Source organism: Erigeron canadensis, chromosome 1 (genome assembly GCF_010389155.1).
Source record: "Erigeron canadensis isolate Cc75 chromosome 1, C_canadensis_v1, whole genome shotgun sequence".
NCBI lineage: Eukaryota > Viridiplantae > Streptophyta > Magnoliopsida > Asterales > Asteraceae > Erigeron > Erigeron canadensis.
The window spans coordinates 56,435,135-56,449,955 of record NC_057761.1 but is presented as its reverse complement, the minus strand read 5'-3'; the positions used below and the strand labels follow the sequence as shown (position 1 = coordinate 56,449,955).

The 14,821-nt window shown below is 37.2% G+C and overlaps 3 protein-coding genes across 3 annotated transcripts; 1 reads left to right on the top strand and 2 right to left on the bottom strand.

Moving 5' to 3' along the window:
- Positions 1–4,824: 4,824 nt before the first annotated feature.
- On the top strand, positions 4,825–6,391 carry LOC122595660. The gene is made up of 5 exons (XM_043768078.1): positions 4,825–4,909; positions 5,015–5,265; positions 5,357–5,698; positions 5,770–5,862; positions 5,939–6,391. The coding sequence occupies exons 1-5, from the start codon at positions 4,825–4,827 to the stop codon at positions 6,389–6,391; spliced, it is 1,224 nt and encodes a 407-aa protein (XP_043624013.1).
- A 2,572-nt stretch (positions 6,392–8,963) lies between these two features.
- On the bottom strand, positions 8,964–9,765 carry LOC122595650 (protein FAR-RED ELONGATED HYPOCOTYL 3-like). Its single transcript, XM_043768066.1, has 2 exons — positions 9,560–9,765; positions 8,964–9,458 (listed from the first exon to the last, which is right to left on the bottom strand). Exons 1-2 carry the CDS (start codon positions 9,563–9,565, stop codon positions 8,964–8,966), a joined length of 501 nt encoding a protein of 166 aa, XP_043624001.1. The 5' UTR covers positions 9,566–9,765.
- Positions 9,766–12,841: 3,076 nt separating this feature from the next.
- On the bottom strand, positions 12,842–14,458 carry LOC122597302 (F-box/LRR-repeat protein At1g67190-like). The gene has a single exon (XM_043769915.1). It carries the CDS (start codon positions 14,138–14,140, stop codon positions 12,866–12,868), a length of 1,275 nt encoding a protein of 424 aa, XP_043625850.1. The 5' UTR covers positions 14,141–14,458; the 3' UTR covers positions 12,842–12,865.
- Positions 14,459–14,821: the final 363 nt, after the last annotated feature.

The window sequence follows — 14,821 nt, the reverse complement described above, 5'->3', positions numbered from 1 at the left end:
GGTGGTTTACTATCGGATTGTGGTGAAGGATCGTTGATAATATCAAGTCTATACATGAAACTACACGCTCATGTGCGATTCTTGGCAAAGCTTACCATTTACTAATGAATGGGTTGATTTGGGTTTTTATTTTGCAACTGGTTCCAATAAAAATTTAGCTACAAAGGGACGAGTCGATATGGGTTGAACGTTATCAGAAATTGGTTTTGTTTTGTTTTTGTACCGATACGTAGCAATTCAGACGTTATTTCTTTTGTGATTTTGAATTCAAGTTTGAAATTGCTTTATATTATGCAGAAATATAGTACAAGTCCCCTGGTATGATTTATGTCATTTCATGTTTATGTTCTTCGAGCCCCTTCTTTCATTCGGGGTGGTAAAAAGAAAACAAATTTGTTTGGACATAAAGCCTTGAGTTGTTTTTTTTGCTCTCTGAATTTTCATTTATTTTTTGTTTCCAGTTGTGTATATATAGGTTCAAAAGTTGCTGGCCGTTGAAAACGATAAACTTGCAAAACTTGAAGAAGAAAGTGATGCTTGGATACAAGTTTGTTTTACTGCCACTCGTCTCACACTCTTGATTAATGGTGGCAAAGAGGACATGTTGGGTAATAGTCTGGTTAGACAAGGCTTAGGTTGAAAGTATGGCCCAAAACCTATCAACCCAGGATCTTGACTGTCACTGGCTATTGTTGCAGCCATGTCCATCGCTTAGATGATAGGTGCTTAGAATTTCACCCTAAATATTTTGTTTACCGATTTATATGGTTATGTGGTATTGTTATGACAAGCTGTAAAAGATTAGTAGAGGTTGTACGACCTTGTGTGTGGTGTCCAGCATGTGGTATCAATGATGTAGTCCAACTTTATTTATGCTATATATTGGTTTCTACTTTGGTGATGAATTAATCGACTTCTACCTAGCATTCCTAATTATTTTATTTATATTTTTCTAATCATGCCCGGATAGTCATCCGGGTTGATTAGCTAGCTAGTAAATAGATATTTAAAGTCTTGATTTTCATCGCAGGGTAGGCATGTTTGAAATAGAAATGTAATAAAATGTTTGTTAAAAATTAACAATAAAAAGAGGGTGATTTTACACAACTTTGATTAATTAGTTACTCCTCGTTATGTTACAAAAACTAACACATTTTAATTTCAAACATTTTTCATAGACACTTAATTTCCTGTATTTATGAAATTGGGACAGTAGGTTCAAGATGCATGTGTATGATTTGATAGGAGGGATCTTCAATAAGATGTTTTGATGGGAGAGATATTGATTATTGAAGTAGCAGTTCAAATTTGTAACACTATATCCAACGTTACATTTTCTCAATATTTTTTCACATGTTTTCTTAAATAGAAGTTGGTGATGATTTTTTCTTACTCATTTTTTCAAGAAAATGATGATAAATTTTCTTGCAAGAAAACGGAAGAAAAAAAAGAGGATATTGGAGTCGGGGTGAAATCATGCTAGTTTTTCAACCAATTAAAAACAAATTGTGTTTGTTTGTTTGTTTGTTTTGTTACATTTTATTACAAATATTTAAGAAATATATGAAATTAGGGTATGATTGTTGGTAGTGATGATTTTTTTAAAATATGAAATGAGAAAGAAATGATATCTCATTTATTTCTTCTTGCAAATCTTTATAATACTACAAATTGGTGACATGTGTATCTCATTTATTCCGTTAGGCCATTTCATTCTTTGGGTTGTTTAAGTCTCATGTTGATATGGTTAGCAGAAATTATTATGAAGATTGAAGATTTTGTTGAGAATTTATCATTACTTTTTTTTATTTCTGTTATTATATAGGTATTTTTTTTTAAACGACAGTCTATGTTAAGTTTACTCTTTCATGTTTACACGTTCAAGAAAGTGGTTCAACATTACATACTAGTGTTTTTCTAGCCAAACTTGAATATATAAATGCTTATCAAATTAGATATTGTTATTATCCCATGTTTAATCGTTAAGCAACTCGATTATTAAGTTAAAACTTGAGATCAAATGCTACATCTTTATCTTTATCTTTACTCTCTTATAAAGGAAATGACCCCTCTTTTTATTTTAGGTAATTCTACCTTTGAATTACCAGAATTACCCTTGACTTTTTTATGTTTTGCCCTTAATGTCACAATTACATCAACTTATACCACCTGAGACCGCCACCACCACCAATAGTTCCATCACCGACACTACTAGACCGTCTTCTCCATCACCGCCGCTACATTGTACGGGTACCATGCTCGTCTATTTTGAAGCAAATACAGTCAATAACTTCAAGATTTTACATAATAAAAAAAAAATTGAGAAAATTTTTATTTTAAAGGGCAAATATGTGAAGTCCCAAATAGTCAACCGATAAGAAACATACAGTTCTTAGAAAAATGTGTAAACTAAGTCATTTATATCTAGCAGTGGATAATAACTTTGTGACAATTCAAATGAAATGATGGATTATAATTTGTGAACCGCGGGAGTAAATATTTTTTCATATTTCATCATGAAACTTTGATTTCATTAGACCTTTTTGTACTTCAAACATGACTTTTTGTAGGCTGTGTTTGAAAGCAAAGGATACCAGGGTTGGGAATTTTTACTCAATTTGGTACTACATCATGCATTAACTTTAGTCCATAACTTTGATCATTTCAACAACTCTCTTAGTATTTCTTAATTCTTACTATCATTTTCAACCAGCATTATTATCATAGCCAGTTAGCCAACTATTGGCATTGAGGTGATTTTATTACTACCTTTTGTATATCTTATAATAATTGATGCATATATACAGTGCTTGATGATCGCACACGTCTTTACGTTTCACATCTTCACCATGACCCTACCTCACGAAAACAATACCTCAAAAACATGCATATATCAAGCCGAAATAACAGGACTCGTATAAATGCTACTTTCTTTGAAACTTTAACAAAGTATTGTTCAATCACTTACACCGGGAAACTTTGATAGAACTGTGAGTTAGACGATTGAAATTGAAACGTATTTGGGTCAAAATAAGATGGGTCGGAGTTTTGGGCCATAAGCCCATATCACCAATTATATTGAGTCAAAAAATAAGTAATAAGTTGGATCGGAACTTTGGGCCATAAGCCGCCCATACCACCAATTTCATTAAGTTAGCAGCTCAAATATGACCAGTTACGCAGTTACAGATAACTGACAATTTGAGACTGAGAGTCGATGGATCAAAGGTTACATTTCACATACATTTTACCAGTGCTTTCATGTTAGTGGCAGATCCAACACCATATATCATCAGGTTCATCAAGCATCTGGACCTGTTACATTTGGATAAAATCGAGTATTTTGTGAAACTTTTAACCATCTAGAAGAGTATGTGATCAACCAATGGTTACTCTAACAAAGTAGCAGGCCTTGATGTTTCACATTTTCATCTTGACCGCATGAAAAACAAGTCTTTAATGTTTCACATATTCATCCTCGAATTCCATTTAACTTTTTCCAAAGATTTGATGGCCTAACCCCTTATAACTACCCTTTAAATGTTGTTCAAATCCCACGAGCTTATTAAAACTTTTATGTTTACAATGAATTCGCAAGATACAAAAAAAATGAAAACAGTCGTGCCAAAAGATGTTTATCTTGTAGTATAACAGAAAAGTACAACACGGTTTAGAACTATAATATAATAGTGGCCAAGTGCCAAAATGAGGTCCGATTGAATAACTATATATTCCAAGAACAAAAGTTCAGATTCTAATGGCAGAAGAATACAAGTCAACAACTAATTCCAAACTGTAAGCACCCATTAAATGAATTTTCGCAGTTAAGAACAAAGCATACTTGAATGATTATCAGGCCACATACCCCGACCACGGAATATTCTGTAACCCGACCACCCCTCTTTAGGAGCGACAGTCGCTCCTAAAGGGTAGACCCATTAATTGCTCGCGGATACCTATGCATATACCCGCTGACCCGCTGACCCGTCAACTCCCTCTTTAGGAGCGACGGTCGCTCCTAAAGGGTGCCTCGAATAAATAAAAACCGATCGATCCCCCCTTCTTCTTCATCAGTTTCTCCATACTCCTACTCCATATTTTCCGACCCCCGCTTTTCTCTTCACCTTTCCAACCGATCCAACCCCTCTCTCCCCCATATTTTCCGGCCAAGATATTCCGGTGAGGCTTTAGGAGCGACCCGTCGTTACCTCTTTCGTAAACCCCAACCGATCCAACCCCCCTCTCCCCCATATTTTCCGGCCAAGGTATTCCGGTGAGGCTTTAGGAGCGACCCACTTTTTTAGTGAGGCTTTAGGAGCGACCCGTCGTTATCCCTTTCCGAACGTCGAAGTAAGTTTTAATTTTTTTTTTATTTTGTATCTATTAATTTGCTATATAGTATATGTATTAGTTTGATGTTATTCTTGTTATGCATAAATGTATTAGGATCGATCTTATATGCCCATAGATTTAACGTATTGTTGTTGTTGTTCTTGTTGTTGTTGTTGTTTTTGTTATGTAAAAATGTTTGTAAAAAAGTGTAAATAATATAAAATGTAAAAAAAGTGTATTACATAGTATATAAAAAATATATTTAAAAAAAATTTTATAAAAGTTTGTACTAGAAAATGTTTGTATTAGAAAATATAAAAATGTATAAATAAAAAAGGTATTAAAACATAAGTATAAAAAGATATTAAAACATATATTGAAAAAGTAGTAGTACAAAAGACATATAAAAAAATTAAGTTAAAAAAAAGTTGTTAAAAAAGTTGATATAAAAAGTATTATAATACGTGTATTATTTATGTAGATATAAGAAAAATGCTAGGAGCTCACGGCGGCGACGGCGATGGGAGGGATCCGCACCGATCGTGGTGGAAGAAAATATCAGGGTGCAAAAACAGCGGTAAGAAAATTGACTTTACATTAAATTTAGTTATGCATTGAAATAATTTTATTCTTATCGTTTAAAGTAACTTATTTATGTTATTGTTACTTATTGGTTTTGTAGGCTCGAAGAAAACACCACCACCACCAAGAGGGGCAGCCAAAAATCTAAAACTTGAGGCTGCCTTGAAGAAAAATGGAGGCCCGTTACCCATGTACTTCGACTACAAATCAAAGACCTTTCAGTCGATCGGGGACTACGGGGCTATGTACAAATCTTTGTTAGGCTCGTTGATCGGAGATGTCCCCCAGTACTACGAGTCATGGGACGATGTGCCTGAGTCTATGAGGGACCATATCTTGGAGGAAGTACAGGTTAGAATATGTTTCTTTTTATATTTTTTTACTTAATATGTTTTTCAATGATAACCCTGAAAATGCTAACTTGTATTTGTAAACAACGTAGCGCTATTTTGCGATGGACCAGTACTTAGAGCTTGATGAGGACGACCCCACCCGGAAGGCAGCAAAACTGGCTTTCCGTGCTGATGCAGCTAGCATATATAGGCAGAGAAAGTCAAAATTCAAATCTCAGCATTTTACAGCACGGGGGGGTGTAGGCTCAGCAGATACCCTGCAGACAGCACCGCCAACTGGTATGGACCCGGAAGAGTGGGGAAAACTATTGAGTTTCTATACGAGGGATGACCGGGTGAAGCGGGCCGAGACAAACAAGACAAACCGGTCCAAACAGGCGGTGGGGACTCAGGGTCGGCGATCTATTTCTCTTGCCCACGATCGGGCGTTGGTACGTTTGGTTTTAACAAAAGTATACAATTGTTGTGTTTTTTAAATGCTAATTATTTGACTTGTTTGCAGGCCAAGCACCATAACGAAAAGAAGGAGGGGCCACCCCCCACGTGGGAGTCGACTTGGGCGGCAACCCACAGACTACAACCTCCGGAAGTTGCGGTATATACATAACTTTAAGTTAAATACTTTTAATTACTGCTCCATTTATTAAACTTACCTTACTATTTATATGCAGTCCCGTCTGGAAGCTGTGCAGCAGAGACATTCACAGGATCCTGCACCGACACCTCCAACGCAGTTGTTCCCGGAAGCGTTTGGATCGCGATCCGGACATCAGCGCGGACTAGGGAGGATTCTCAGGGGTTTCGGATCCCATGATTTCCCTGGTGAGTTGCCGCAACCACATTATGGACCTCCGGAAGGATCCTCCTCCGGCCCGCATGCATCCTATTCTGGCCCCTCTGCATCCCAACCTTCCGGCTACCAGGTTGACTTGAACCACCCTGGTGATGACTATTTCGACCCCCGCCAGTTATGGGGTGGGAGATCGGCGCATTTTGGACCTCCATCAGGGGATTTTGGTAGCTTCTCGGATATGAGTGGATTTTTTAGTGGGACAGGCTCTGTATCCGGACCAGGTGTGGGTGATGATAATGCCGGTGAGGACGACGACGATTCCGATGATTAGACTTTTTTTGTTTGTACGAAATAGGGACATTTTTATAAATACAGTTTGTTATGTACATTTTTATTATTTGTGTTTGATATGGACTTTTTTATTATTTGTGTACTTTTTGTTTATAATGATGCTGGACTATCCGGTTTGCAAAAATTTAACACCCCAAATTTCGTAGTATTAATATATTATTATAAGAAATATACCAAGTAAAAACATGATAAAGTTATGAAGTAACACCCCAAGTTTCCTTTAATAAAAAAAAAGGAGAAAAAACGGGTAAAACAAAAAACAAATAACTTTATTACAATCCTAATCAGATGAGTCCACTGTTCCCATATAGATGGGAGGAGGTTTAGTTGCATCTATATATCTATTGTAGGCTAACTGGCGGTGTCCGTACAAATCTTTCCATTTGCTCACGGGAGGCCTTACACGATCCTGTACCCAATATGCGATCTCCGGGGCCATCGGGTAGTCACCTTCCAACTGCACCATGATATAGTGACCGTGACCCTGTACTAATGCTATTGATATGGGCTCTGTCCTAGGCATCTCATCAGGACCATAGGTAAATGGGAACGAAGTCCAACTGGCGGCAGTAGATAAACAGTTAATTACTATACCCATCCTGTTGGACAACAACATAGTCCCCATAGTCATGTGCATCCAGTAGGCAGTTGGTCTAAACACCCCTACATAAGACCGCGATAGCCCCTCAAAAAAGCTCGCTTCAACCTGTCCCCATCTTGTTAGTTCATCGTAGAATTGTTTGTTATTTTCATACTCGGCCAACATATGTAGTCGGATCCACTCGTAACCTTCGTTTTCATCGTATCCCAATGCAACAGCAAGTGCCCTGAATCCACAGTTGCCATCACCCCTGACATTAATAATCCCCTTGACGTATGGTCTAAATACATTCGGTATGTCGTCAAGGTAACCCTTTATACCCGTCGTCTGCAGTGGGCTAGTGTTAGGTGGTGGTACTGGTAGAGCAGCCAATTGCTGCTCAGCTGATATGGGAGATATTGGTGATGGTGATGGTGCTGCTGGCATCGGAGGTGATAGTGCTGGTGGCATCGAAGGTTGTGTGGGCGTATTGAAAAAATCAAAGTACGATGATGGTGCAGCTGGCATCGTAGTGCTAGGACCTGCAGGAAAATAAGTATCGGCACTGAAGAACTGATCCATTAAGCCTGTTGGTGCTGTTGGTGGCACAGGATAGTACGCGGGTTCGGCTGCGCCGAACAACTGATCTAAGAATGGGGTTTCGGTTGTAGGCTCATTACTCGGCCCTGCTGTTGAATATTGTGACGATCGGATCAAGTCATCAATATATCCACGGGTGTCCTCCCGTAATTCGGTGTCAGGCTCCGCGAAACGTGATTGCGTGGGCACATGCTCACTGTGTCTCGCCGGATGAAAGTCTCTGTAGCATGAGCCTGAGTCTGGTGCGGTATCCGGATATTTAGGTGTGGTCACGTGCACGGACCTTGACTTTTTCAACTTTGGTGGTGGTGGCATCGGAGGTGATACGTTCAAGTCTGGCATCTGCAATGAATGAATGAATAATTAAGTTAGATGATAGTATTTAACAAGTAATAATTTGCTAGACTATAATAATTTACCTTTTTCTTTGACCCAACAGGTCTACCACGTGTTTTCTTTTGGACCTCTGGATCCTTGATTTTGGACCGACCCGGATAGATGAGGTCCTTTATTTTGGACATCAAGCTTTTCCTTTGTTTATGGGTTGTCGTTCCAAGACAGCAGTAACCTCGCCACAAAAGGCCTCAACAGGCTCGTCATCATCCGAGTCTTTCTTCACATTTCCAGGCAGGCAGGTGGACTGGGTTATATCGAGCCTGCACCAAAATGCATCTATCTCATATTCTTGTACACGCCTTCCTGCAGGAATAAAAATATTACATTAAGTATTTTTAAGTAAAATGGACCATTTGTATCTGAATGAACTGTACTTACGTTCCTGCATGTATGTTAGAAGTCGACAACTACATGGCAAGCCACAACTAGCCCATACCGTACACCCGCACTTTGACACGTCCCCTTTTACTGTATTTTTCAATCGATCAATTTCGTCAACCATAATTTGCAAGGCTACATGGGAGGCTTTACCGAGCAAATCCTTTAAACAGGGATAGTTGTGTTTATTTTGATTGTACTGCCTGCAATGTTCTAGTGACCCCTTTATTTCGGTGTATTGCCCGCTGACAACAGAGTTAACACATTCAACGATTCTGTGGAACGTAAGCCGCTTTTGATGCATAACTGACTTCAGCAAAGAATGCTCGCTTTCAACCCTGTTGGTAGTATAGTTACGATAGTTGCGGTGTTGGTCGACCCAACATGACACAAATAACTCCTTGTACGAGGCAAGCCACTGTATTTGTAGATACTTATAAAGATCTGCAGGAAAATAAAAAGTGATTTAGCTACATGGTTACATCGTAAGCGTTATCATAAAAACAGTATGGGGACGGGATGTATATACTTGGTTTATCTGCCAAGAATACTTTTAGCCGCTGCTCATTCTCTGCGTATTCTTTAACCGTGATTGAGTTTACGAGTTGATCCACCGGTGTCTAAACAAACCATAATCTTTTTTTGACCTAAACGATGGGTTGGCATGTAACTCAATATTCCTCCAAATGTGTATTCTACACAGTATCAGCTTCGTTTCCGGCATCACATCCTTAACTGCTTTCATGAGGGCCAGATCCCGATCAGTGAGTGCCACACGCACGACGAGGCCTTCTTCGAGCGTCGACCTCAAGCACTGTAACACCCATGTGTATGTCGCATGTTGCTCATTTTCAATAAGTGCGTGCGCAATGCTGAATGTCTTGCCAGTTGGAGTGACACCCACAATCTCAACAAGCGGCATGTTGTAAACGTTGGTTTTATACGTGGCGTCTATTTCAATGATCCAAGGAAATGCACGCCATATGTCAAGTGATGTAGGATGTACGAAAAAGAGATTGGTCAAACATCCGGTTTTGCTATCCGTCGTGTACTGATACGTGTACTGATGGTCAGATAGTAATTGGAGCACGATCTGCAACGGGTAAACAACCAAAGTATAAGGAATTCGTATTTTTTTAAAAAAATAAACATATAGTTATATGATCCACATGCAGGTATGTTTTCTTATTTCACCTGCATTCGAGTTTCCCCTCGTTGTTGGGCGTGCTTTAGCCGGTGTTGCCGCAGGTAGTTAGAAATGTCTTGTGAACGGGTCAAGATACCGGGAAATGCATCCTTCAATTGGTCCCTTATGCTATTTGGCCCTAAACCTAGCAACGCCTTTTCGTCCACAAATTCTTTTTGAACATCGGTTAGTCGTCTTGCGTACGCAATACCTTCCAAATTACAAGCTGATGGATGGTTATGTCGGTGATCTATAACTTCAACCCACCAACTATGGTCCTTTGTCAGACGGCCTACCAATTTGAATGGACAGTCAATTTTGGTACTCCCTTTGGGTGCCCCGGTTGACCGCTTATCTTTTTTTCCACCACGGTTGCAAATAAGGACCACCTTTTTAACTTCTCCGCCTTTTGTGACATTTGATCTTCGTGTTACTAACACATAACCAAGCTCCTTTGTCGTTCTTTGAGCCCAGTCTACCAAATCTATGTGTGTGTCAAACACCTGAAATATTTATACACTTTTTTTAATACACTTTTTATGCACTTTTTATAATACATTTTTTTTTAATACACTATTTTATATACTTTTTTATAATCCACTTTCTTATACACTTTTTATAATACACTTTTTATACACTTTTTTATAATACACTTTTTGTACACCTTTTTTTTAACAATCTTTTAATAGCTTTTGTTAATCTACATTTTTACGTACATTTTTTAATATGTTTTTATAAACAATTTTTTATCCGTAGTTTTAATAATTAGTTTTCTTACATACTTTTATAGCAACAAATCTAATGAATAATAACAAAATACAATTACTCACAAATAACAACACAAAAATGAAAAGGTTGGATTATATACATACCTCCTTGGTATAAAAAACATCGTGATCGTAATCAAATTCATCACGGACATCTGGGGATTCAAATTCGTCATCGGGCTCTTCGTACACAAACTCTTCATTTACACCTTCCGGCGCATTTGGATTTAAGAAAATTTCCTCCAAGCAATCCATCTAAAATAATAAAAACACTTAACAGTAATAAATGAAAACGAATAAATCAAAATGAATGAATATGAAAACGATCGAATAACAAAACGATTGAATAATGAGATTGAAATTATAAAGAACGAATATGAAACGTATAATGAGATTGAAATTATAAAGAACGAATATGAAACGTATAATGAGATTGAAATTATAAAGAACGAATATGAAACGAGGGAACTTATAAAGATATACAGAATGAATATGAAACGAGAAGTTATAAAGAATCAAGCGTCACGGGGAAACAGAAACATTTCTGTACGAGTCGAACCTACGACCTCTTTTGGAGCGACTGTCGCTCCTAAAGGGGTGGTAGGTTCGACTCGTACAGAAATGTTGTCGTATGCTGTCGCCCGTTGTCGTATCCTACTACCCCTTTAGGAGCGACAGTCGCTCCAAAAGGGGTGGTCGGGTTACATAAGGGGTGGTCGGCCTACACGTCCCCATGATTATAAGTATAGAACAAACCTGGAACCTCCATGGTAGCACAGTTACCTGCCAAAAGATACTATCTTTGAGTCTCCTTTATTAAAAAAAAGAGAGAGATGAAAAATCAAGTATTGAAAGTAATCTTTAAAAACTTTTATTATTCATATATATACTTAAACCATACTAAATGTAGTTCTTAGGTATCTGCCATTAATTATTGTTTTTAGGATTTTGATAATTACATACATTAATATGTTAAATGTATAAAAACAATATTTTGTATTACAAAACAACTTCTTTATAACAATAATAATACAAATTTTAATAATCGCAAACGCTATTTTCTTTTCTATAAGTGGGAGGATATTTTGTGAATCTTTTTGCCGTTACCTTTAACATCGAGTAACCATTCGGGAACAAAAACAAAATACGGACCCCTGATTCATGATTAACTGATAATCCACATCGGTCTCACCATTTGACCTCCTGGCTAGCCCAACGACCAATCTCCAGCCTCACCACGTGGCCCACCCACATTTTCTGCATTTTCCGATCACCGGTATCCTCATTCCCACGCTCAAATATGACCAGTTACAGACTTACAGATAACTGACAATTTGAGTCTGAGAGTCGATGGATCAAAAGTTCACAGTTTCACACAACCTTCACAACCATCTTTACCAGTGCTCCCAGAGTCCCAGGTTAGTGGCAGATCCAAGACCGTATATCATCAGGTTCATCAAACATCTGGACCTGTTACATTTGGATGAAATCGAGTATTTTGTGAAACCTTTAACCATCTAGAAGAGTATGTGGTTCAAGGACATCCCGGATCCACCCCTGGTTGTCTAGGTCCCATAAGCTGATAATAGCATCAAGGTCCTAGTATTCTAGCATTCTAAAGTAATTGACCATACTAAACGTGTTTTAGACCCTGAAACAATTCTGTGAATAATTGACTTCTCAAGATCCAAATATTTTTTTATGGACATGCTACCAAGTCTGCAAAATATTCGAGAACCATCTATATCCAAGATCCAACATAGTCATGTTTTTCATTGAAGACTGACCTTGCAATCTTGACCTCATCAATTTAAGAGAGTAATCAATTGCATAAACTAGAGCTTTTTGGACAAAATGTGTTCGAGTTAACTCAACCTGACAAATCCATACCACTTTTCCCATAATCCTGCCTCTACTAGTAAGTTGGACTCCTGTTAGTTTAGTTACAAGATTTTCCACACTATATCTAAATGAAACATCGACCAATGGTTACTCCAACAAAGTAGCAGGTCTTGATGTTTCACATATTCATCCCGACCGCAAGAAAAACCTGTTACAAGTCTATGTTTCACATATTCATCCTCGAATTTCTTTTAACTTTTTCCAAAGATTTAATGACCTAAACCCTTAGAACTAACCTTTATTAAAATTTTACTATGTTGTTCAAATCCCACAAGCTTATTAAAACTTTTTTGGGTAAAAGGATATACCCTATGAATTGACTTATTAAAACTTTTATGTTTACAATAAATTCAAAAGCTGTTAATAGTGGCCAAGTGTCCGATTACATAACTTCCAAGAACAGAAGTTCAGAATCTAATGGCAGAAGAACACAAGTCAACAACTAATTCCAAACTGTAAGTACCCATTAAATGAATTTTGGCAGTTTAAAAACAAAAACATACTTGAATGATTATAGGTATAGAACAAACCTGGAACCTCCATGGTAGCACAGTTACTTGCCAAAAAATACTATCTATGAGTCTCCTTTATTAAAAAACAAAAGTGATGAGAAATCAAGTATTGAAAGTAATCTTTAAAATTTTATTATTCATACACAAACTGAACATCGATGTGAATGTATTTTCTCATAAGTTCAACAATTGATGAAGTAAAACTAGCCAACATATGGCATTCCATATGTGTTTTAGACTCTGAAACAACCCCATGAATGATCAACTTCTTAAGGTTCGGACATCTTTTTAAAAGACATGCGACCCAATCCGCAAAATGTTCATCAAGCACTGTCCATCCTAGATCCAACACAGTCACATTATCCATTAAAGACAAACCATGCAAACTGTGATGAAGGACCCCCTCTTTTAACTCACCTCGTGAGTCATAACTCAATGCAAGATATCTTAAATCCTGGAAACATAAAGCAATCAAATCCAAATCAACAAACTCAACATCATCATCTATCACCACATTCCAGAGACGAAGCCTTTTCAATTTTGAAGATTTAGAGATTATCTGATAGAACTTTGACCAAATTATTGTGAAATTACTAACGTCAATAACTTCAAGATCATCAAAAGGCTTGATGATATCGAGATGTAGAATACTAACATCATCCATTTTGAAATGCTTCAAAGTGCCCTGCCCACTAAGCTCAAAATGCTCAAGTGCACAATCCTTTAAATGCAATTTCTCAAGATTATCTGCTTCTAGCGTAAACTTGTCTAAACTTATGGCTTCAACATGTACTTGCTTTAATGTTTGACTAGTCAACTCTACTGTCACTTGAGACTCGGTGATGTCGATCTGAGGACTTACAAGACCCAAAAACTCAATAATAGGACAAGCTTCAAGTAACGAATTAAGATCCAACGATGAAATGCTAACATGACTCAATGAAAGCGATTTCAATAAAGGAAATCTGTGATAATTGGGTTCAACCTCAGTAATCGAATTATGAGCCAAAACCAATATCTCAAGCTTCTGCAGTCCACACACGTCAAGAATGTTGACATTTGGAGTGGTTCTCACGTTATAAGACAAACAACGTAACGTTTCCCTAGTGTACATTAACCAAGCAATAACAGCAGATGCTGAAAACTCATCAACATCATCCATTAATATCTTGAGACCTTGTAAACCTTTGGTTTGAAATATAGTTTGTGTAATTAGTATCTCTAGCCTACTCGTAGTAAGATCACGAAAAACAGGCCAGTCATCGGAATTAAAAGAAAGCATACGAAGATGTATGTGACAAGCTTGTCTCCATTTCTTACATGTGGTTGAAGCAATAACAACATCTCTTGCAGCCCCAAGATGGGACAATATGTTGCCAATTACCTCAACAGGAACAAGATCCATCATCTTTATCAAACCCTAATTCTAAAAATGGAATATATCAAAAACAAAGGTACAAATTATCTACAAATTGTAATAAAGATGCAATCTTTTTGGATAATTTTTTTTACCCATCTCAAGAAAATGGTGATCATAAAGAAATTAGAGATAAACATTGGAAAACGTAGGCACATGTGATTCAAGATTAAGCAAAAAATTGCGTGGGAATGAGGTACCGGTGATCGGAAAATGTGGGTGGGCCCCGTGGTGAGGCTGGAGATTGGTCGTTGGGCTAACCAGGAGGTCAAATGGTGCGACCGATGTGGATTATCAGGGATCAATGGTCCATTCTTTTTTCTTTTTTTTTTTCCCGAATGGTTACTCAATTGTTAAAGGCAACGGCAAAAAGATTCACAAAACATCCTCCCACTAGTAAAAAAAAAAAAGGAAAGAATAATAGCGTTTGCAATTATTAAAATTTGTATTATTATTGTTATAAAATTGTTGTTTTGTAATACAAAATATTGTTTTTATACAGTTAATAACATATTAATGAATGTTATTATCAAAAACCTAAAAACAATAATTAAAGGCAGATACCTAAGTACTATAATTAGTATGGTTTAAGTATGTAAATTATGATGTCTTCAATTAGTATGGTTTAAGTTTGTAAATTGGGAAAAACAAATATACAAACTAGTAGCATGT

Excerpts from the sequence above, each read along its gene's own strand:
- LOC122597302 (XM_043769915.1), bottom strand. The coding sequence starts at position 14,140 with ATGATGGATCTTGTTCCTGTTGAGGTAATTGGCAACATATTGTCCCAT.
- LOC122595660 (XM_043768078.1), top strand. The coding sequence starts at position 4,825 with ATGCTAGGAGCTCACGGCGGCGACGGCGATGGGAGGGATCCGCACCGA. Across the intron at positions 4,910-5,014 it reads ATCAGGGTGCAAAAACAGCG|GCTCGAAGAAAACACCACCA; the intron begins GTAAGAAAATTG and ends TTGGTTTTGTAG. Across the intron at positions 5,863-5,938 it reads TACAACCTCCGGAAGTTGCG|TCCCGTCTGGAAGCTGTGCA; the intron begins GTATATACATAA and ends ATTTATATGCAG.